Genomic DNA, 25207 nt, shown 5'->3' with positions numbered 1-25207 from the left:
TGGGAGTTGGTGGTGGACAGGGAGGCCTGGCGTGATGCGGTTCATGGGGCTGCAGAGTCGGGCACGACTGAGTGACTGAACTGAACTGAACTCATATAATTTGCTGCATGCTCATGTGTGTTCCCAACCAGATGGTAAGCTTCCTAAGGACAGAGACTGTCTTATTTAGTCCATATATTTAAGTAACGACCTTAAGCAAAGTAGTTACTTAGAATGATTTTAGAATAAGTAAAGACAGTATTCGAGAAACTCTAAAGAAAACAAACCAAAGAAGAAACAAATACCTCTCTAGCAATCTCCATTACCCAGAACTCACCTGGAATGAGGTCAACAGAAGTGATAGCAGACGATAAACCCACCCCTGGCTCTAAACTTCCAGCATGTAAACTCACTTATATATAATATGTATTGAATCAAGGTCTCTTCTTAAGCTTCTGGCATGAAGGCCAGTAGGCCCATACTGACTACCTCTGTGTAAATTGTATTTCTCTATACTTTACAGAGTGAAAGATCTACACATAAGACTTCATATTTAGACAGCTTTTCAGTAAGATTTTTATTTTTAAACATCCTGTCTATATTATTTTCATAGTCCTTCATTTCAGAGTCTAATAGATTATTTGTACGGTCAAGAACACTTAACTATTGTCCCCCTCACAGAATTTTTAAGACAGAAACTCACCAAATCCAGAGCCCTCATTTACCTGCAAGGATGGAAAAAACTGAAGCTTAAAGAAACTGCTAAAAATTCTGGTCATTCAGAAGTGGAGCCAAGTGTAGAAACTAGTTCACTGCACCGTTTCCTAGTGCAGGATTTTTTTCCACAAAGATTGGCTTCTTAATGAATAAGATGGATTTGACCACTTTGCAATGGACTACATACTCTGCTTTTGTAAGTTTTTTATACAATGACATCTCAACAAATTTCTTTTTTTGGCTGTGAAGCAGGTGTCGTCCTAGTTCCCTGATCAGAGACTGAACCTGTGTCCCCAGCACTGGAAGCCTGAAGTCTTAGCCACTGGACTGCCACAGAAGTCTCTCAACAAATTTTATAGGAAAGATATGCCTTAAAATGAGAATAACTAAAGATCAAGCAAAGCAGTCCTACGAGGTATTACATGGCGTATTGGTCATGCTCCTGGGACAGTGCTCACATCAAGGGATATGCATGATTTAAAGTCCCACTCAAGGCTTATATGACCATGAAAGCTGAAGGTAAATGAAGTGAATCCGAGGTAAAATTGTGAAGTTTGCAAGGCTTGCCTTTATCATATCTGGTTTTCCTTTTATTCTTTATCTTTAACCTTTATCTGTCAGAGTGGTAATCACTCTTCCATTTCAAAGCCTTCCTCTCTGCTCTTTCCCTTTACAGAAAAAGAAAGAATTTTGTATCTATTATCTACACCTTGTTGGCTGATAAACTTAAGATACTACTTGAATGAACTTTAATCAATCTGCTAACTTGATCAGACTTATGTTTTACACTCTTAATCCTGAAATGTGGAAGGCAAGATTTTTTTCAGGAACAATTTTAGACCTCAGCAGAAAGACAGGCGTCAAGTGGTGGAGCCAGGTTCCCTCCTCCCTCCTGCTCATTAAAATGACGTGGTCTGAAGGCAAACCAAGTGTCAAGCCCAAGCGAGGGTGCAGAGAATACATCTGTAGGAGGCGCACATGCCATGCCCTCCACTATACACAAGAAGAGCAAAACTATTGCTCAAACTTATGGCAAATATCTGACACACGAGAAATTTAAAATTTCTAAGGTTCGGGACAATCGTTAATTACCAGAGTGACTTAAAATTAGAACTCAAAGTACTTTTTCAAAGCTAATGTACACACTAATCATGTTTACAATATAAGTATGTTACATTCACAAAGTATCTAATGCTTATAGAGTGTTTTCATATGTGCTTTGTCACTTGATCTTCAACAATATATAATGCAAACATCATTCCCAGTTTTCAAATGAAGATCCTAACATTTGCAGGTAACAAGGATAATGAAAGGCACAGCCAGGACTGAACATAAGAGCTCTTGATCCAGGTATTTTCCTACTGTAACATGTGACAGAATGAAAAGGCAAAAAGACAGGACACAGAAAGATGAACTCCCCAGGTGGGTAGGTGCCCAATATGCTACTGGAGATCAGTGGAGAAATAACTTCAGAAAGAATGAAGGGATGGAGCCAAAGCAAAAACAAGACCCAGCTGTGGATGTGACTGGTGATAGAAGCAAGGTCCAATACTGTAAAGAGCAATATTGTATAGGAACCTGGAATGTTAGGTCCATGAATCAAGGCAAACTGGAAGCAGTCAAACAGGAGATGGCAAGAGTGAACGTGAACATTCTAGGAATCACCGAACTAACACAGACTGGAAAGAGGGAATTTGACTCAGATGACCATTGCATCTATTACTGTAGCAGGAGCCCTTAGAAGAAATGGAGTAGCCATCATACTCAACGAAAGAGTCCGAAATGCAGTACTTGGATGCAATCTCAAAAATGACAATGATTTCTGTTCGTTTCCAAGGCAAACCATTCAGTATCACAGTAATCCAAGTCCACGCCCCGACCAATAATGCTGAAGAAGCTGAAGTTGAACGGTTCTATGAAAACCTACAAGACCTTTTAGAACTAACACCCAATAAAGATGTCCTTTTCATTATATGGGACTGGAATGCAAAAGTAGGAAGTCAGGAAACACCTGGAGTAACAGGCAAATTTGGCCTTGGAGTACAGAAAGAAGCAGGGCAAAGAGTTCTGCCAAGAGAACCCACTGGTCATAGCAAACACCCTCTTTCAACAACATAAGAGAAGACTCTACACATGGACATCACCAGATGGCCAATACCGAAATAAGACTGATTATATTTTTTGCAGCCAAAGATGAAGAAGCTCTATACAGTCAGCAAAAACAAGACTGGGAGCTGACTGTGGCACAGAAAATGAACTCCTGACTGTCAAATTCAGACTTAAATTGAACAAAGGGGTGAAAACCATGAGACCATTCAGGTATGACCTAAATCAAATCCCTTATGACTATACAGTGGAAGTGAGAAATAGATTTAAGGAACTAGATCTGATAAACAGAGTACCTGATGAACTATGGACAGAGTTTCGTGACATTGTACAGGAGACAGGAATCAAGACCATCCCCATGGAAAAGAAATGCAAAAAAGCAAAATGGTTGTCTGAGGAGGCCTTACAAATAGCTATGAAAAAAGGGAAGCAAAAAGCGAATGAGAAAAGGAAAGATATACCCATTTGAATGCAGAGTTCCAAAGAATAGCAAGGAGAGATCAGAAAGCCTTTCTCAGCGATCAATGCAAAGAAATAGAGGAAAATAATAGAATGGGAAAGACTAGAGATCTCTTCAAGAAAATTAGAGATACCAAGGGAACATTTCATACAAAGATGGGTACAATAAAGGACCTGACAGAAATAGAAGCTATTAAGAAGAGGTGGCAAGAATACACAGAAGAACTGAACAAAAAAGATCTTCACAACCCAGTTACTCACGATGGTGTGATCACTCACCTAGAGCCAGACATCCTGGAATGTGAAGTCAAGTGGGCCTTAGGAAGCATCACTACGAACAAGGCTAGTGGAGGTGATGGAATTCCAGTTGAGCAATTTCAAATCCTGAAAGATGATGCTGTGAAAGTGCTGCACTCAATATGCCAGCAAATTTGGAAAACTCAGCAGTGGGCCACAGGACTGGAAAAGGTCAGTTTTCATTCCAATCCCAAAGAAAGGTAATGCCAAAGAATGCTCAAACTATCGCACAATTGCACTCATCTTACACACTAGTAAAGTAATGCTCAAAATTCTCCAAGCCAGGCTTTAGCAATGTATGAACCGTGAACTTCCAGATGTTCAAGCTGGTTTTAGAAAAGGCAGAGGAACCAGAGATCAAATTGCCAGCATTCGTTGGATCATCGAAAATCCAAGAGAGTTCCAGAAAAACATCTACTTCTGCTTTATTGAATATGCCAAAGCCTTTGACTGTGTGGATCACAACAAACTGTGGAAAATTCTGAGAGAGATGAGAATACCAGACCACCTGACCTGCCTCTGGAGAAACCTGTATGCAGGTCAGGAAGCAACAGTTAGAACTGGACATGGAACAACAGACTGGTTCCAAATAGGAAAAGGAGTACGTCAAGGCTGTATATCGTCACCCTGCTTATTTAACTTATACGCAGAGTACATCATGAGAAACGCTGGGCTGGAAGAAGCATAAGCTGGAATCAGATTGCTGGGAGAAATATCAATAACCTCAGATTTGCAGATGACACCACCCTTATGGCAGAAAGTGAAGAACTAAAGAGCCTCTTGATGAAAGTGAAAGAAGAGAGTGAAAAAGTTGGCTTAAAATTCAACATTCAGAAAACTAAGATCATGGCATCTGGTCCCATCACTTCATGGCAAATAGATGGGGAAACAGTGGCAGACTTTATTTTTTGGGGCTCCAAAATCACTGCAGATGGTGACTGCAGTCATGAAATTAAAATATGCTTACTCCTTGGAAGAAAAGTTATGACCAACCTAGACAGTATATTAAAAAGCAGACACAAAACTGCCAACAAAGGTCCATCTAGTCAAGGCTATGGTTTTTCCAGTAGTCATGTATGGATGTGAGAGTTGGACTATAAAAAAAGCTGAGCACCGAAGAATTGATGCTTTTGAACTGTGGTGTTGGAGAAGGCTCTTGAGAGTCCCTTGGACTGCAAGGAGATCCAACCAGTCCATCCTAAAGGAGATCAGTCCTTGGTGTTCATTGGAAGGACTAATGTTGAAGTTGAAACTCCAATAATTTGGCCGCCTGATGCGAAGAGCTGACTCATTTGAAAAGACCCTGATGTTGGGAAAGATTGAGGGCAGGGGGAGAAGGGGACGACAGAGGATGAGATGGTTGGATGGCATCACCGGCTCAATGTACCTGAGTTTGAGTAAACTCCGGGAGTTGGTGATGGACAGGGAGGTCTGGTATGCTGTGGTTTATGGGGTCGCAAAGAGTTGGACATGACTGAGCGACTGAACTGAACTAACATGTAACTCAGCGATATTACATTAAATCATATGTAAACTCCAAATACCTTTAAAGTAGAAAAGTAATATTGTTCCTAAATTTCTAAATAAATTAAGCTGATCTTTTCAAGCTCGAGTTTCTTCTTCTCCTCTATGTCAAGGACACCTGTTTTGTGACTCTCAGTTCTCTCATCTTTCTGAAAGGTTTCCATAGTAGAAAAAAAATACTATAAAATACCAAAAGCTAACGTTAGAAGCAGACATCTTTCAATACCAAAAATACACACTTCTCACCTCGATGTTTTTTGTTTGAGATTCTTTGAAAATATTATTCAAATTAATTTAAAATATTCACCTAAAATTTGCAATTGTATAATTTGTTTCAACTCTGTGATTGATATACATTTTAATAACTAGTTTCTTTGCATATTTGTTAATTTTCCAATTTTGAAGAAACGTGATGTTTTGGCAGGATGCATCCTGTTTCTACCAAAATGCATTTTACCTGGGCTTTCTTTGAAATGAATTACAAAATCTGATTATCCATAAACTACGGTTCCTTTACCCAAAGGAAACTGAATCAGATTTAAATCTCATGTTTTGTGACTTTTCAATTATTATCTGCTCACAAGAATAGAGGATGAGAGTCTCTACCATTAAAGTTACCAAATTCAAATTTGCTTTTGAAATAATCTAGTAATTTCTAAAGAAAAAAATGCTGGAATATAATTCACCAAGTGTGAAAACTGACCGTTTTAACGTTATGAGCAGTAGTACTTCTGTAGTGAAATGCATGACATCCATTAAAAAATAGAATCTGAACATTTACAGAATAGTCAAAGTAAGAAAGGAGCTCACCGGTTTGAGTGAAACCAAACTGACGCAGAATCTGATGAGCGTCCAGCATGTTTGATTGTTTTGACTTAGACTGCTGTGGGGCGGCTGATGTCGAAGTGAATGAGAGATTTTTGTTGACCTGAAATAGGAAAGGCAAATCAGAAAGGAAAGCGTAATTTCCTGGGTTACTGATGCAAATAGTGGATGAGAAATATTTGCTTACGATGCAAACCAGGGAACATGTCAAAAGGAGTGACAATGATTTATATGCTTAGTTTTTAAGAGTTTACAAAACTCCACAGTTTTTACAATCTGCCTTACTTTGAAAACAAGTTTGCTTATCATGGAACTGACTTTATTAGTAACTTAGAGTGGTCTTAAAAGTTATGCCAAAAAAAAAAAAAATGCAAAAAATAAGTGACTCCTTGACTGCTTCAATTAAGAAAGAGTTTTAAAATGTTTCACATCCCACATTTCCTTAGCATTTTTGAAAGAACAGGTACTTCCTTTTCAGATACTGTACAGAAAACACCTGTAATGTTCATGTTTATATGTATCATGGTGACATAGATAACACAGCTGCAACTTAACTTGCCAAGTGAAATAGTTTCTACTGTATCAAAAAATTTTATTCTTCAGACAGTTTTCAAAAAACAACTCAAAGAATGAACAGGCAAATTTCTATAAGTAAATACAATGTTCTACAACACAAAAATTCTACTACAATTGTCCAAGTACAATGGTCTGTACTCAAATGAAATGAAATGCATAACAAGCGCAATATTGTAACTACAATGTAACTACATTGTAACATTGTAAGTGTATGAAAAATACACTTCACAGAAAAAGGCTTAAATGTTTAGTAAATTAGTAAGTTCCTCTTGCAATTCAGAAAATTTCAGCAGGGATCTAGTCTCTTTTTCATTATTAATAAATCAATCATTACATCTTAGTATTTTTATCACTTTCAGAAAGCATGATAAAATGTGATCGAATTTTGAAAAAATGGAAATGTTTAAATTTCTAATTTTCTGTAAAAAAGTAATCTGTTAATAAATGAACGGTTAAAAATGACAGTTTATGGTATGTAAATATTAGTATAGGAAAGTAGCTTCTTTCTGTCTCTTTTTTGAAATAATCAAAACTATACAGAGGACTTCCACTTTATTAGTATTTAAAAATTCCCTTTTGATGTTCTATACATAGAACAACAGTACTGGGTTGTGGTTACATGCCCTTTATCTGACTCATTATTTACATAATATTTGTAAATGCTTCTCTTCTTTCAAATAGTGACAGTAAATGGTATATCAGATTAAGTTTTTCTTTTGAAAGAAAGATATTTTTGTGAAAAAGTCAATTAAGATCATGTGTGAGTATAGCTCTAAGGTTCCTAAACTATTGTGGTATCATCTTATGAAAAATAAAAATATTTTCAAAGTAGTTACTAGATGGGGTCAAATATTACATCAATGCTAAGAAAAAATATCCAGCCAGAAAAATTCTATAAGGAGCCATTACTAAACAGTGACCAAAATTAAAGTTGACTATTTACATTGATACAACAGCTAAATAAAGTAACAATGAAATCACATAAGATCATTGAATTTCATTTTCCAACTTTAATTGGAGGTAATAAAAATAGTAAATAAACGTCAAAGGAAATGTGCTTGAAGACTAATAACAATGAATTGGTATTAAAACACAGGCTAACCCTAAAGCACTAAATAACATTAATGAAATAGATTAAACATAGTATGTTCACAAAGGGGACCCTAAAGTTCTATACAAATCAAGTGTTATATAAATATTAGTTATTATTATTAATATCACTACAAGCAAGGGTAATTATAAATATGTAATGCAGTAAGATGATGCAGTAAAATTTTCAGAATGCTATGCTTTTATATGGAAGTACTATATACACAATGACATATTTATCACTTAACTATTTAATTCACTTCTCTTTTTTAGAATCATTTTTCAGTTTTACTTCTGTGTTCTTGAAAATTTTAATCCTACCTGTCAAACAAAGCATTTTGAAATCTGGTGCAAAAAAACAGGTGTATGCTGGACACGCACATGTGCACACACACACACACACACACACACATACACACAAATTTGCTTTTCAGTCTTCCTCTTCAGAAAATAACTTGTGCTAAAGCAAAAAGTGAATACCAAGAAAGCTCAAATAGGATACTTGAATGGCTCCACTCAAACTGAAAGACTTGCCACTTTTTCTAAGTAAAATGCTGTTTTAAAAAATTCAACTATGATCTATAATTACATGTTTTTTCTAAGCATTTCTACACTTCTGCCCTCTCTTGACATATCTTTAGAGACTATTCAAATGCTCGTGAAGTGATGAGCGGCAACATAACAGGGAGGATAACTCAGTTTCTAAAGTATGGGATAATTGTTAATCACTATAGTGATCTGAAATTAGAACTCAAAGTATTTTCAAAGTGAGCTTACACATATTCACTAGTTCATTTAAAGGAAGAAAAATAATAACAACCATTATACAGAGTGAAGCAATATCTATTTTTGAAACATATGCTGTGGAAAAGAATTGCTTAATAATTTTACAACAACAGAAAGGTTGGCTAAGATAGTCTACCCTACAACAATCTATCCTCTTTTTACAAAACACTTTTCTGCTTGCTTCATGCAAAAACCACAGTCTGCCAAAGTCAGTTTAATGCCTCCATACTGTGGAAAATGCAAAGCATAAAAATTTAATAAAATTCATAATGGAAGAAAAGAAAAAAACAACCACCTAGAACTGCCAAGTTAATCACAAAAACTGTTTTGCCTGCTCTTTCAGGGTATAAACAGTTTTGAGTAAAATATGCAAATACTAATTCTCTAGGAGGGGTTAATTTTCATGTTAAAAAAAAGTCATTGCTCTAACCTGAAGTTGAATGTACAAAGCTAAACAGGCTAGCAACAGTTTACATTTTAGTGATTAAATTGTAAAACCATTGGGAGATATGTAACACTCATTTCCACATATACTTACAAGTCTAATCGTTTTAGCTGACTTTATATGCTTTATCCACCTGAAAAATTGTTTTCAAAGTTTCAACTTGTGAAGACACTTCATACTTGCTTTTAATGATAACAGAAAAGATATTATAACAAATGTGTCCCCCTTCTTCAGGACATCTATTTTTTTAAAACTAAATTTGAACAACAGTGCAGATAACACTTTAATTTGAAGACACTTCTAAAACCAGCACCTAGGAAATTTTTTGTTGCAAATTATATGTCTGCTGTAAAAATTAAAATCCCAGTATTACAAAACAAGTTAAACAGAAAACTTGAGCCAAAGTGAGATTCAAGTTATCTGAAGTCAGTTATCCGAACACCTCATAAGTTCTAAAAGCAGCTTACATTTCTGTGATATCGAGGTTAGTAAAACCTAAGAAATGAGTAGGCCATGATGTCATAAAGAGAAATGCAACATGATCTCTCTAGGTCCCAGATAGTGCCCTTATAAGTTGGGACAATGAAGTGAGGGATTAGGAAGAAACATTGTTACTGTTAAGGAAAAATTTTTACAGTGGGGTAATGAGCTAGAAAATCTCTCCTCAAATTAGTTCACCCCTACAGTATTAACTAAACCAGAATTCAAATGGGGATCAGTCATCACAATGTTTTATTTTGTAACATTTAATCAAGATTTTTTGAGTATAAGGGCTGGTGGTTCAAAGATTACTAATATATTCCCCTGTGTAAAGCTCAAAATTAAGATCTAGTACTGGTTCAAACCACTTACCAAGCAGTAATATGCCTCAGAGAAAGCCAATTAACCTGATGCATGCTACAATACAAACCTTCACCTCCTTTCTCTCTCAGTATATTTCCTTACTCCAGAGAGAGAATTTGGACCTGAATCCCCAGAAATCTTCACTTCCAAGAACATACCTCTTACACCTGTCCGCCTCTCTTTTCTTCCAGTAATCAGATAAACAGGTGAAAGTGAAATTCGCTCAGTCATGTCTGACTCTTTAAGACCCCATGGACTGTACAGTCCATGGAATTCTCCAGGCCAGAATACTGGAGTTGGTAGTCTTTCCCTTCTCCAGGGGATCTTCCCGACCCAGGAATCGAACCAGGGTCTCCTGCATTGCAGGCGAGTTCTTTACCAACTGAGCTATCAGGGAAGCCCAGATAAAGAGGTACTCTTCCATTTAAAATTAACCCCCAACTGTTCCCTTGAATATCTTTGCATGCATGCTTGGTTGTGTCTGATTCTGTGCAAACCCATGACTGCAGCCCGCCAGGCTCCTCTGTCCATGGGATTCTCCAGGCAAGAATACTGGAGTGGGTTGCCATTTCCTTCTCCATGTGGCTATCCCTAAGGCTCTTCCAAATTCTCTCCTGGGTGTTTGTCTATAGGCTATAAGCATTACTCTTTTCACTTTACTACAAAACAGTAAACAAGTAATTCTTACCATCATTCTATAAATTTCCTTAACATTCATTGAAAGTTAAAGCTCTTGAAAAACAGCCAATAACTGCTATCTATATAGCTCAGCCATTCACTTTCAAGCAGCTACAACAAAGCTTATATCTATCAGAACACTAAATCTGAAGCTAAAGTCATCATGGACTTCAAATGATCAAATTTGGCAGATTCACTCGGGCTCTGAGGTCTCTGACACTGTCAATCACTCTCCCGTTTCTGGGAAACCATTTTCTGTTGGTGATCCTGCCCCTGTTTCTCCATGTTGCTTGCTAGACTCACTGGGCTCTCTACTTCCTTCACACCACATGGTTATACCAGGCAAAGATGTATGTTTTCATCGCTTCATCTGCCTTTTATGCTGACGAATTTTTCATCTAAAACTCTTCTGATCAGTAAGTTCAGAACCAAATGAACCTTTCCTATGCCGTCCACTTCCTCAGGGAATGCTCTCATCACCCACTCTGCTGTTCCAGCCAGACAGATGGGCATCACCCTAGACAGCATCCTCACACCCCACACAGAGTTGCTCATTTAGGCAGTCAGCTGCTCTGGCATCGGATTCCACTCCTTCTCTGCCATCAGTGCTGCCACTGCAGTTGTCTCCAGATTTGTTTTCCCATCTCTTGATTCTTCTTCTCTATTGCTACCCCAGCGTGATTTTTCTAAAATGCTAATTTGATTGAGCAACACTTTTGTTTAAAACCCATCATCAACTGTCCCACTGGATAAAATCCATACTTTTTAGTACGGCAAACAAAGCTTTCTATATTATAACAACCACTAGCTTCCCAACCTTACTGCTCCATCTCCTATGTTCCAGCTGCAACAGATTGCATATAGCTCCCCAGACATTCCACACTGCTTCATGTCTCTGTGACTCAGTTCATGCCTTTCCTGTTTCCTGGAATGTGCTTCCCTCCTGGCTCAATCTTCCTTTTTGATATTGACTCCTTCTCCAAGTCTAAGCTCAAGTCTTATATCAGGCATGAAAAGTTTTTCAGACTTTCCCATTAGAACTTATCTCCTCCTCCTTTCAGTCAGTTCAGTCGCTCAGTCATGTCCGACTTCTTTACAACCCCATGGACTGCAACACACCAGGCTTCCCTGTCCATCACCAACTCCTGGAGTTTGCTCAAACTCATGTCCATCAAGTCAGTGATGCCATCCAACCATCTCATCCTCTGTCATCCCCTTCTCCTCCCACCTTCAATCTTTCCCAGCATCAGGGTTTTTCCAATGAGTCAGTTCTTCCAATCAGGTGGCCAAAGTATTGGGGCTTCAGCTTCAGCATCAGTCCTTCCAGTGAATATTCAGGACTGATTTCTTTTAGGATTGTCTTCTTTGATCTCCTTGCAGTCCAAAGGACTCTCAAGGTCTTCTCCAACACCACAGTTCAAAAGCATCAATTCTTTGGCACTCAGTTTTCTTTATAGGCCAACTCACATCCATACATGAGAACTAGAAAAACCACAGCTTTGACTAGACTGACCTTTGTTGACCAGACAGACCTCTTTCTTTGTTTCCCCACTATTCCCACATCTTCTAGTATCATGGCACTGGTAGTACTTCAGAATGCTTACCTAGTAAGTTATCATCCGTGAGACTATAATCTTGAGGGTAAGGGACGAGTTTTGTTTATACACATTTGTTTAGTAAATGGCTGGTATAACACTTATAAGAACTACACAGAAGTCAAACTCATTAATACATATGAAAGCAGTGCATGTTTTAAAATCTTACCCAAATTTAAGGTGGTATTTATATTCAAGACTTCTCAAATGTAAGTGACTTTTTTATAGTAAGAATTATAGCATAATGGGCTTAAAAGTAAGAAACTCAATACCCATATTTAAATCTAGAAACAGGGGTATGAAATAATAGAAAAATATATAAATATAGGTCTCTGGCCCTAGTTCTTAGCACAGAACTCCTAAAACTTTTGTCATTTCTTAAGTGATGAGAGCACTAGAAGCATCTTTTGTTCTTCTATTTTATCTTTGACTCTGGTTCCTGTAGTTGAAATTGCAAGTTAAAGTGTTAGTCGCTCAGCTGTGTCTGACTTTTTGCTACCCCATGGACTGTAACCTCCTACCATGGAATTCTCCAGGCAAGAATACTGGAGTGGATAAATAAACCCATGCACTATGGGTACCTGAATTTTGACAAAGGAGGAAAGAATACTAAATGGGGTAAAGACAGCCTCTTCAAGAAATGGTGCTGGGAAAACTTCCTAACACATACACAAAGATAAACTCAAAATGGATTAAAGACCTACATGTTAAGACCAGAAACTATAAAACTCCTAGAGGTAAACATAGTCAGGACATTCGAGGACATGAATCAAAGCAAGATCCACTATGACCCACCTCCTAGAGGTAAGGGAAATAAAAACAAAAGTAAACAAGTGGGACATGATTAAACGTAAAAGCTTTTGCACAGCAAAGGAAATTATAAGCAAGGTGAAAAGACAACCCTCAAAATGGGATAAAATAACAGCAAATGAAACAAATGACAAAGGATTCATTTCCAAAATATACAAGCGTCTCGTACAACTCAAGACCAGAGAAACAAACAACCCAATCAAAAAGTGGGAAACAGACCTAAACAGACATTTCTCCAAAGAAGACACACAGATGGCTAACAAACACATGAAAAGATGCTCAACATCGCTCATTATTAGAGAAATGCAAATCAAAACCACAATGGAATATCACCTCACACAGGTCAGAATGGCCATCATCAAAAAGTCTACAAACAATAAACACTGGAGAGGGTGTGGAGAAAAGGGACTGCACTTGCACCGTTGGTGGGAATGTAAACTGATACAGCCACTATGGAAGACGGCATGGAGATTCCTTAAAAAACTAGGACTAAAACCACCATATGACCCAGCATGGAACAACAGACTGGTTCCAAATAGGAAAAGGAGTATGTCAAGGCTGTATATCGTCACCCTGCTTATTTAACTTATACGCAGAGTACATCATGAAAAACGCTGGGCTGGATGAAGCACAAGCTGGAATAAAGATTGCCAGGAGAAATATCAACAACCTCAGAAATGCAGATGACACCACCCTTATGGCAGGAAGTGAAGAAGAACTAAAGAGTCTCTTGATGAAAGCCAAAGAGGAGAGTGAAACAGTTGGCTTAAAGCTCAACATTCAGAAAACTAAGATCATGGCATCTGGTCCCAACACTTCATGGCAAATAGATGGGGAAACGGTGGCAGACTTTATTTTTCTGGGCTCCAAAATCACTGCAGATGGTGACTGCAGCTATGAAATTAAAAGACACTTACTCCTTGGAAGAAAAGTTATGACCAACCTAGACAGTATATTAAAAAGCAGAGACATTACTTTGCCAATAAACGTTTGTCTAGTCAAGGCTGTGGTTTTTCCAGTAGTCATGTCCGGATGTGAGATTTGGACTATAAAGAAAGGTGAGCACCGAAGAATTGATGCTTTTGAACTGTGGTGTTGGAGAAGACTCTTGAGAGTCCCTTGGATCACAAGGAGATCCAACCAGTCCATCCTAAAGGAAATCAGTCCTTATTCATTGGAAGGACTAATGTTGAAGCTGAAACTCCAATACTTTGGCCACCTGATGTGAAGAACTGACTCACTGGAGAAGACCCTGATGCTGGGAAAGACTGACGGCAGGAGGAGAAAGAAGGGTATTACAGAGGATGAAATGGCTGGATGGTATCATTGACTCAATGGACATGAGTTTGGGTAAACTCTGGGAGTTGGTGATGAACAGGGAGGCCTGGCATGCTGCAGTCCACGGGGTCACAAAGAGTTGGACACAATTGAGTGACTGAACTGAACTGATGACCCAGCAATCCTACTCCTAGGCATATACCCTGAAGAAACCAGGGTTGAAAAAGACACATGTATCCCATTGCTCACTGCAGCAGTATTTACAATAGCTAGAACATGGAAGCAACCTAGATGTCCATTGACAGATGAATGGATAAAGTAGTCGTGGTACAAATACACAATGGAATATTACTCAGCCATAAAAAGGAATGTATTTGAGTCAGTTCTGGTGAGCTGGATGAACCTAGAACCTATTATACAGAGTGAAGTGAGACAGAAAGTATTCTAATGCACATATACGGAATCTAGAAAAATGGTACTAAAGAATTTATTTACAGGGCAGCAATGGAGAAACAGACATAGAGAATAGACTTATGGACATGGGGAGAGGGGAGGAGAGGGTGAGATATATGGAAATAGTAACATGGAAACTTATACTACCATATGTAAAATAGATAGCCATGGGAATTTGCTGTATGGCTCAGGAAACTCAAACAGGGGCCCTCTATCAACGAAGAGGGGTGGGATGGGGAGGGAGATGGGAGGGAGGTTGAGAAGGAAGGGGATGTATGTATACCTATGGCTGATTCATGTTGAGATTTGACTGAAAACAACAAAATTCTCTAAAGCAATTATCCTTCAATAAAGAAACAAATTAAAAAAAAAAAAAGAATACTGGAGTGGGTTGCCATTCCCTTCTCCAGTGGATCTTCCCAACCCATGGAGTGTATCTGGGTCTCTTGAGTTGCAGTCAGATTCTTTACTGTCTGAGCCACCAAGAAAGCCCTGGTTCCCGAAACTGAGCTCTAAAATCCCTTGGAATTTCCTACATGATAGGAATGTCTTTTGTTCTAGGGAAGTGACTCTTTGTGGGCTCCTAGATGGGACTCAGCTGCAGAAGCAGAAAGATCAAGAAATGTTTAGAAGCTTAGAATGTTTATTCCCACTCTCCCTCTTCCAGAGAGGGGAGAGGGGCTGGAAATAGAATTCACAGCTACCACGCCTCCCTGACGTCACCATAAAAATCCCAACAATATGTGGAAGAGCTTCCACAATGGTGACCATGTGAAGGTGCTGGGAGACTGTCAGCCCAGAGAGAGGGCAAGGAAGGTCCACACCCACCCCCATTCCTGAGTATCTCGCACTATGCATTTTTTCCATCTGGATGTTCATCTGTATCCTTTATCATATCCTTTTATAATATCCTGGTAAACAGGAAGTAAACTGTTTTTTCTTGAGTTCTGTAGGCTGTTTCAACAAATTAATCAAACCCAAGGAGAAAGTGGTGGGAATCTCAGTTTACAGCTGATTGAGCAACAGCACAAGTAACCTGAACTTGCAGTTGGCTCCTGAAGTGGGTGTGGAAGATGGGTGGTCTTGTGGGATTCAGCCTTTAATTTGTAGGATCTGATGCTATTTTTTGACTGTGTGGATCACAACAAACTGGAAAATTCTTAGAGACAGGAATATCAGACCACCTTACCTGCTTCCTGACAAATCTGTATGCAGGTCAAGAAGCAAGAGTTAGAACTGGACATGGAACAACAGACTGGTTCCAAATTGGAAATGAGCACATCAAGGCTGTGTTTTGTCATCCTGTTTATTTAAATTATACGCAGAGTACATCATGCAAAATGCTGGGCTGGATGAAGCATAAGCTGGAATCAAGACTGCTGGAAGAAATATCAATAACCTAAGATACACAGATGACACCACCCTTACGGCAGAAAATGAAGAGGAAATAAAGAGTCCCCTGATAAAAGTGAAAGGAGAGTGAAAAAGTTGGCTTAAAACTCAACATTTAAAAAACTAAGATTATGGCATCTGGTCTCATTACTTCATGGCAAATAAATGGGGAAATGATGGAAACCGTGACAGACTTTAATTTTCTTGGGCTCCTAAATCACTGCAAATGGTGACCACAGCCAAGAAATTAAAAGATGCTTGTTCCTTGGAAGAAAAGTTATGGCCAACCTAGACAGTACATTAAAAAGCAGAGACATTACTTTGCTAGCAAAAGACTGTCTAGTCAAAGCTATGGTTTTTCCAGTGGTCATGTATGGGTGTGAGAGTTGGACTGTGAAGAAAGCTGACTGCTGAAGAACTGATGCTTTTGAACTGTGGTATTGGAGAAGATTCTTGAGAGTCCCTTGGACTGCAAGGAGATCAAAGCAGTCAATCCTAAAGGAAATCAGTCCTGAATATTCACTGGAAGGACTGATGCTGAAGCTGAAACTCCAACACGTTGGCCACCTGATGAGAAGTACTGAGTCATTGGAAAAGCCCTTGATGCTGGGAAAGACTGAAGACAGGAGGAGAAGGGGAACGACAGAGGATGAGATGGTTGGATGGTATCACCGATTTGATGGACATGAGTTTGAGCAAGCTCTAGGAGTTGGTGATGGACACGGAGGCCTGTAAGTTGCAGTCCATGGAGTCACAAAGAGTCGGACATAATTGAGAAAATGAACAGAACTGAACTGATGCTATTTCTAGGTATAGGATGCTATTTCCTCCTCCTGGAGGAAAAGGTCTTTCTTAAAACAAGGATTTTTCCAGTTTTTTCTAAGATATCCAGTAGTGAAATTCTATAATTTCCTTTTATGGCTGCTTATAGCTTGTACTACTCCTACAGTTGAGCCAGTCTTCCAAATGCTGTCAAAATACTGTTTTTAAAGGAGATTTTAAAAGTTGTTTTCTTTGGATTCCCTGTTTCTTTTATAAGCCTTTTTATATTTCAATGAATACATTCCACAATATATTAAACTATAGATCATTCCTTCACCTTTATAGCAATCCTCAAAAAATCTTAGCTTGGTTGCATTTTTATTTATCTAGTAGCAGATCAGGAAGCAACAGTTAGAACTAGACATGGAACAACAGACTGGTTCCAAATAGGAAAAGGAGTACATCAAGGCTGTATATTGTCACCCTGCTTATTTAACTCATATGCAGAGTAGAACATGAGATATGCTGGGCTGGAAGAAGCACAAGCTGGAATCAAGATTGCCAGGAGAAACATCAATAACCTCAGATACGCAGATGACACCACCCTTAAGGTAGAAAGTGAGGAAGAACTAAAGAGCCTCTTGAAAGTTAATGAGGAGAGTGAAAAAGTTGGCTTAAAGCTCAAGATTCAGAAAACTAAGATCATGGCATTTGGTCCCATCACTTCATGGCAAATAGATGGGGAAACAGTGGAAACAGTGGCAGACTTTATTTTGGGGGGCTCCAAAATCACTGCAGATGGTGACTGCAGCCAGGAAAATAAAAGACGCTTGCTACTTGGAAGAAAAGTATGACCAACCTAGACAATATATTAAAAAACAGAGACATTACTTTGCCAACACAGGTCTGTCTAGTTAAGGCTATGGTTTTTCCAGTGGTCATGTATGGATGTGAAAGTTGGACTATAAAGAAAGCTGAGCACCAAAGAATTAATGCTTTTGAACTGTGGTGTTGGAGAAGATTTGAGAGTCCCTTGGACTGCAAGGACATTTAACCAGTCCATCCTAAAGGAGCTCAGTCCTGGGTGTTCATTGGAAGGACTGAAGTTGAAGCTGAAGCTCTAATACTTTGGCCACCTGATTTGAAGAGCTGACTCATTTGAAAAGACCTAGATGCTGGGAAAGATTGAAGGTGGGAGGAGAAGGGGATAACAGAGGATAAGATGGTTGGATGGCATCACCGACTCGATGGACATGAGTTTGAGCAAGCTCCAGGAGTTGGTGATGGACAGGGAGGCCTGGCATGCTGCAGTCCATGGGGTCGCGAAGAGTTGGGACATGACTGAGCGACTGAACTAAACTGAGTGTAGATGACATTAATAATTGAAAAAAAAAGATAAAAGTCCTCTGCTTTCAAGAAACTTACAGAGAAGTATGGAAATTCAGACATGTAAAGATCAGAGCTGGAAACAATACCATGTAAAATCTAAAAAAACAGAAACAAGGAAGAGAGGAGAGGAAGATGAGGGAAAAGTAAGAATAGAACTGCTCCTCCCTGAGGGAATTCATACTTTTATTCTGGAGAATATAGGGCAAAATTAATTATAACTTAAGGCAGAATAAACTCAATTAAATAACATGCCAAGTATGAATCAGTATATCTGGGAACATGAGAAAAACAGATTAATCCCATTTGTGAGGAATCATACAAAGCTTAATAGAAAGAGATTCCTCCAGGCAATACCATTTCTGATATGCTTCAATCCAGCTCTAACCAAAGGAAAGAGCAAGGAAATTTGGAAATTGTAAGTTTATGTGAGAGCAATGGAAGACTTCTAATACCAATTACTGTCTCGGAAGTAATGAGACGAGAACCCTTTTTATCTTCCCATCATCAAATCTTTATATGAGTATCTACCCATAGTTTCTACCTATGTGCCTATCAGAGAGGACGAATGCTCATTTCTCTTAAAGGCCAGTTTCTCCACTGGCTTTCAGAATTTGATTCCCTCTCATTTCCTCAAGGACTTGAGTCCAGCAATAACCACCTCCATGGGACGTTATCAATTTCTCCGTCACCACTAATTATTCCCAGCAGCGAATAAACATAGTTTAATATTGTCCATCTAATGTTCTCCTCCAGTTGCTGCTTCTCTGCTCCTCAGTTAAAATTTCTTAGAAGAATGGCCTACAGTCTCTGCTTTACCGACTCTCATTCTGTCTTCAACCCACTTGAACTGAGCTTTTCTCTCAGCCACTCACTGAAACAGCACTCATCTAGGAAACCAAAGGACACCCTCCTGCCAATTATCTGTCCTTGTTTCACTTATTCGCTCAATAGCATGTGACTGCTTATCACTTCTCTTTCTTAAAATGCTTCCTGGGAGATTTCCTGACATACTTTCTTCAGGGTCTCAGGTATTCTCCAGGTGATCTCAACAAATCTGACAGAACAAATATGGATTTTACCCTGAGCTCTCCCCAGAGCTCAAGACTCAAATATCCAATTGCTTACTTCTCAGCTACATTCATATAGAAAACTCCATTCCGGTAGTCCTCATCTCATTAAAAAGCTCTACCAGCATCTACACGGTGGCTGAAAACAGCAACACAGAAGTGATTTCTAACTTCTCATTCTCTCACTTACACCACATCTAATCCATCACCACGTTGTGCTGAATCTACTTCTAAAATATATCCCAAATCTGTCCACTGCTTGCACTCCCATTATTACAACTCTTAAACCAATTCAAGGATTAGACTGAAGTGGTTTTAATGCCAGGTGGCCTATGATCACATAAGCAAACCAAAATCTAAGCCTGTAAATACTTCCAGGTTTCAACACTGAAACCTACAGACAACTAATCCCAATAGCCAACTGGGCTTTAAACTATAGCCAATCAGTAACTTCCTTGTTTTGCTTCTGCCTTTTCTCCCTAGGAGTCTTTCCCCAGCTCCTGCTGGTGAAAAGCTTCTAAATGATCCTAGGGTTGGCCCTAATCAATTCGAATTGATTTTTGCTCAAAGAAAACCCTCCTAAAATGTTTAATATGCCTCGGTTTATCTTGTAACACAATCCTAGTATAGGCCACAATCTCCTCTTCCTTGAACTGAAGACTATTACTCGTCTTTTAGGATCCATTCTCACGTTCTTTCCAGCTTCACATCTCGGTCACTTGTTTCTCTAATTAATATCCTAAACTCCTTACTGAAGGATAGTAGAATATGCCACCAGAAAATGTGCCTCTTTTTCATAAGGATTACTTTGAGAAACTATAAACACAGGCATTCTGAACAAAGAGTGGAAGCTATCTTTTGTAAGAGAAACAGACATCAGAATGGGGGTATATACCAGGAAAAGAGCCATCTATCATTAGGGACAACATGTTCACCTGAGAGGCTTATGTCTGCCAACCAGTTCCTCCTCTTACCTTCCCTTGAGTTGCCTTCTGCCCCAGAAGCGTCAGACTCCTCCATCCCTTTTCTAGGCTCAGGATGGTAGCCTGGCAGTCTCTGGCATCCCATATCTTTCTGGGGCTCACATATGTATGAAATTAAAATTGCATTTTTTTCTCCTGTTAATCTGTCTATGCCAATTTAACTCTTAGACCAGTCACAGAACCTATAAGGGCAGAAGGTAAAGCTTTTCCTCCTCTACATTACCATGCTTACAAGACCGTTTAAAAGGCAGGCCTGTTCCACAACGTTGGAGATGAAGCCGAGCCTTGAGTCTGCACCTGCATATTCCTACGTCCTCTCAGAGTCCTGTGGACAATGACTGGGGAGAAAAACCATGCAGGAAACAGCTCTCTAGAGCAATCTATCCAGATCTGGTTTGCTCCGAAGTGAATTTTTAAAATTGCTTTAACCTGTTTTGCTGTGCAGTTGGATTAAGGTTTTCCCTAAAAAAAAGAAAAAAAAAAAAAAAAAAAAAGGCAGGCCTGATCTCCTGAGCTTCTCCCCAACTTGTCATGAAACACTGCTCTTCCCCGCTTGCTCAGTATCCCCCTTAAGATTAGTTGTCTTCTTTGTGCTCCTTCAGCATGCCAGTTTCATATCTAGATGAGAACTTTCATAGGACAGGATTAGTTCCTTATCAAGTGGACTCAAGAAAACACTATTAAGCTATAGAAAGTCAGTAATAAATGATCATATATTTTAAGAATCCATTTATAGAAAATAACCAGAATCGGCAAATATATAGAGACAGAAAGTATAAACCACTCCTGCTGGCTACCAGGAGTTTGAGTGCTTTGTTTGGGGGTGTGTGTGTACATGTGTGTGCCTGTCCTTACCCAGAAATGGAGAATGACTGCTAAGAGAAAATGGGGTTTCTTTTTGGAGGGAATAATCTCTATTTTTGGACAGACAGTAGCAATGGTTGCAATTTTATGTATATGATAAAACCCAGTAAACTGTATACTTTGAAAGCATGACTATTGTGGGATGTGTATTATATCTCAATAAAACTGTCATAAAAAAAGAAAATAACTAAAGACATTAGTAGGTTAATCTTCCCATGCTCTTGCTACTGCGTCTAAGTCTCTTCAGTCGTGTCCGACTCTTTGTGACCCCATGGACTGCAGCCCATCAGGCTCCTCTGTCCATGGGATTCTCCAGGCAGGAATACTGGAGTGGGTCGCTCTGCCCTCCTCCAGGGGATCTTCCTGACCCAGGGATCCAACCTGCATCTCTTATGTCTCCTGCAGTGGCAGGCAGGTTCTTTACTACTAGCATCACCTGGGAAGCCCAATCTTTCCATACCTTGACTGATTTCCAAAAATGTCATATTTTCAATCATAATTTATTCTACTTTTTGTTAAGTACTAGGAACACAAAGATGAATGACATGGACCTCCACCCTCAGGAAGTTTCCAGATTAGCAGAGGATGTTGTCCATAAAGACTTGCCAAATATGTGCAGAACACTTCACTCTTTGGACATTCAGACAGCATTACAAAAGAGGGGTACATAACATATTTGTAAAAATAAAGAGAAATCGCTCTGAACTGCTAATCAAGAGTATAAACTATTTTTTGACTCCAGTTTTATACCCTATACATACTTAAGAACTTTTAGTAATCTTGGAGTTACAATCATTACACCAATCATTGCTATCAGGAACAAGTTTCCTGAACATCTGCAGCTCAAGTCAGAATAAAGTTTGTTCTCTTTTTTTCCCCCCATCTTCCTTCCCCTTGTCTCTGTTCTATTTCCTGTTGACTTGTGATAATTAGGTAAAAAAGTGATGGGTCCTGACTGATACTGGACAGCTCAGTGATGGGATAAGCCTAGTGTTTTCTGACACATTTCCTCCACGAGATGCCTCATGTGGAACGAGACAATAGCCTACTAACTTCTGTATTCTAAGCACCTGCCACATGGTAGGAGGGGTCCGCTGAGTAAAGACAGTATTTCTATTGCACTGACATTACATAAAGCAGGCTTTGACTGTACTAATACCACTTTAATTCTTTCCCTTCTGGAGACCTCACCCTTTACTTCGTGACAATATATAACCATATGTGACAAATAAACGGATATCTCATGATTCACCTGAATTTTGAAAACGTACAGGAAAAAATAAGAGGAGAGAATGGACAGGTGGTGTCATTCCAACTCTTTTAAATAAAACTTATTTTCTTGATAACTGAGTTGAAGTTTGTACATAAAATAACCTTGCTTGTAAAAGGAAAAAAGCTAAAGAAAGTTGCTAGGTTGAAAGCCACTCAGATATAGTTCAGTTGCAATTGTTTACCAATCAAGAGCCTCTTTGTATCAATCTCCGTTTTCAGACTGACTTCGGGGTCTTGGGCAAATCACTTAAACCTCTCTCAACCTCAGTTTCCTCCTTTCTAAAACTGGAATAGCAATCATCTCTAACCTGTCTGTCAGGACTGTTACACAGTTAAATGGGAAAAGAAGTATGGAACAAGGCACAAATAATCCAGAACACAATATATTATTACTATATGCGCACAGCTTCCATTCATTTCAAGGCTTATAGACTTCATGCCCCCTTAACACACTGCAACTGTGTTGGTGTCTCTTACCTATAAAGTATCACACTGTATTTTTCTCAGAGAAGGAAATGATCTTACTGACCCTTTACTAAAAGTATTGATACATCCCAATTCCTTAATATTCTTAAATCTTCAAAAACATTAAGCCACTTGCTAAACTCTCTGGTCCAGTATTATGATTCCTTGATAAACTCAACCCCAATTGTAACAAACAGGTATCAGATGAAGTTTTTCAAAAGTTCTATTAAATCTATGAATGCTACATTTCAATTCTCTGGTTCCTCACAATGGAACCTGAAGTTGTCATCCTGGTAATAAAAACCCACTCACCTTTGCTGCATAGGCTCCTATCACCTCCTGAAAGAAATACAATAAAATAAGTAAAGAGATATTCATAATTTCATTTAAAAATATCAATTCTTTTTTAACACATTCAACTATTAATCTTTTAAAAACCAAAATCAACATCCGGGAGAGTGTGTTTTAACCTATCGCATGCAGGTGTCGCTCTGCACTTTTTCCAATGAGCTGGGAAGAGTGTAAAATGAAGAGGCTCGGTGACATGACTTTGGTAAATCTAACTTGCTAAAAGGAAAGGCACTGGCGAACAAGACTCTGGAGGGCCCACATGTACCTGCCCGTGTCTCTTCACAGGAGAAAAGTTTGTCTCCTCAATAAACTTAACGTAAACACTAAAATTCTGTACTGGAACATTAACATATCTAACAGACACACTCTGAACTGCAGGCATATAATTATCTCTATAAATAACAATACCCATACATATAATTCTCATATTAGTAATTTACTCCAGAGGAAATCTAATCATAAACACTTCTGAAGAGTAACGTATATAACTGGAGGAGCAAAATAAAGGAATTGCCTACAACTCATGGGATAAGACCAAGAAAAAGTCACTTTTGAAAAAAGAAATTAGTCAAAGTCAACATAAAATAAATGACTTGAAAATTTGCTGCTAAACAGACACAAATAATACTCAAGTCCAGTGAAGGTTAACCAGCATATATCATCAGTCTAGTAGAGAACTAGAGAAGAATGGTAACAATGTGGAGTTTAGAGAAAAAGAGACATGAAAAATAAGAACGTCTTTTTTTTTTAATCCAGAAATTGCAAAGGGACATACTCTACATCTAAAGGATATTAGTAATCTCAGTCACTAAAAGGAGGCAGTAAAACTGACTGGGACGTGGGATTCTGACAGCCTGGACTAAATCTCAGCTCCAGTGTTTCCACTTGTGTAAGGCTGGCAACACTGCTTGATCTCTGAAAGCCTCAACTAGAATCTTCTCTAAAATGGGGATAATACTAGCATCTATGTCATAGGATGGTTTTGAGGGCTAAATACAATGAACATGTAAAACACTGAGCACAGTACTGGGGATTCATTATGCTGGTTGCTAACCATAATTAAACAGGTGCTGCTGCTGCTGCTAAGTCACTTCAGTCGTGTCCAAATTTGAGCAACCCCATAGACAGCGGCCCATCAGGATCCGCCATCCCTGGGATTCTCCAGCAAGAACACTGGAGTGGGTGGCCATTTCCTTCTCCAATGCATGAAAGTAAAAAGTCAAAGTGAAGTTGCTCAGTCGTGTCTGACTCATAGCGACCCCATGGACTGCAGCCTACCAGGCTCCTCTGTCCATGGGCTTTTCCAGACAAGAGTACTGGAGTGGGCGGCCATTGCCTTCTCTGAAATAGATGTTAACTATTACCAATTATTATAAGATGAAATCTTCTGTGGGGTAGAGAAAATTGATCATTTTTTCCCAAAACTGGCATACAGTATTTTAATTAATTTCTATTTAAAATTTTTTCAGTCACACCATGTGGTACATGGGATTCTTAGTTCCCCAACCAGGGATCAAACCGATGCCCCTTACACTGGAAGCACAGAATCTTATTCTACTGGGCCACCAGGGAAGTCTCTAAAGCATTTTTTAAACCCATTCAAACCCCATGACTCTGTGATCACTGACCTGGGTAGCAGGTAAATATTTAAAAGGGAGAGTGGTCTTGAGTGCTCAGGCAGCTGAAGAGGTACACTTTTCATTATAAGATATTTAAGTTTATAGATCAACTTTTTGTAGGACTGCTTACTCTGAGCAGGTACCCCAGGTTCTGAGGAGCTCTGGATATACTGATAAGACCAGATTTCTGGGTCTGAAACCTTAGAATGAGCAGTGTCACTGCTCTCAGATTCTGTCTACCTGTGAGGTCTTCGCTGGGTTGCAGAGCCGTGCAGGTGATGCTGCAGTGGTATAGCGCAGTGCTGGCTCTGTTAGGTATGAAACAGTTAGCTGAGTTTTATTATGAGTAAATGATAAAGCTACCAAGAACAGCAAATTATCTATTTTTGGCAACTTTCACTCATTCTCGAGTAAACACCTATGAAATCTCTATGGAGCTGAACCTATTATGCAAAATTCACACATACACAAATCACACCCTAAACTTGAACTGTATTTTCTTAGAAAAACATTCCTTCTGTGGTTACTAAGAAAGAAGTATATTCAGGGATACAGTCTTATATAATATAGAAGTAATATAGTT

The 25207-nt window shown here is 38.8% G+C and overlaps 1 protein-coding gene and 1 non-coding gene across 2 annotated transcripts in view; one reads left to right on the top strand and one right to left on the bottom strand.

Moving 5' to 3' along the window:
- AHI1 (Abelson helper integration site 1) overlaps window positions 1–25207 on the bottom strand; it is a 212338-nt gene that overhangs the window by 105144 nt on the left and 81987 nt on the right. Inside the window, exons 20-21 of the mRNA XM_065931304.1 lie at window positions 22967–22993; window positions 5893–6010 (exon numbers count right to left, since the gene is read on the bottom strand). Of these exons, the coding sequence (XP_065787376.1) occupies window positions 5893–6010; window positions 22967–22993 (145 nt within the window). The remainder of the gene's footprint in view (window positions 1–5892; window positions 6011–22966; window positions 22994–25207) is intronic.
- On the top strand, window positions 20314–20421 carry LOC136165756 (small nucleolar RNA SNORA73 family). Its single transcript, XR_010662738.1, has one exon. It is a non-coding gene; the product is annotated as a small nucleolar RNA SNORA73 family (small nucleolar RNA).

The sequence above is a fragment of the Muntiacus reevesi genome, chromosome 3 (assembly GCF_963930625.1).
Source record: "Muntiacus reevesi chromosome 3, mMunRee1.1, whole genome shotgun sequence".
Taxonomy (NCBI): domain Eukaryota; kingdom Metazoa; phylum Chordata; class Mammalia; order Artiodactyla; family Cervidae; genus Muntiacus; species Muntiacus reevesi.
The sequence above is the reverse complement of the archived record's forward strand: the minus strand, read 5'-3'. Positions and strand labels throughout refer to the sequence as shown.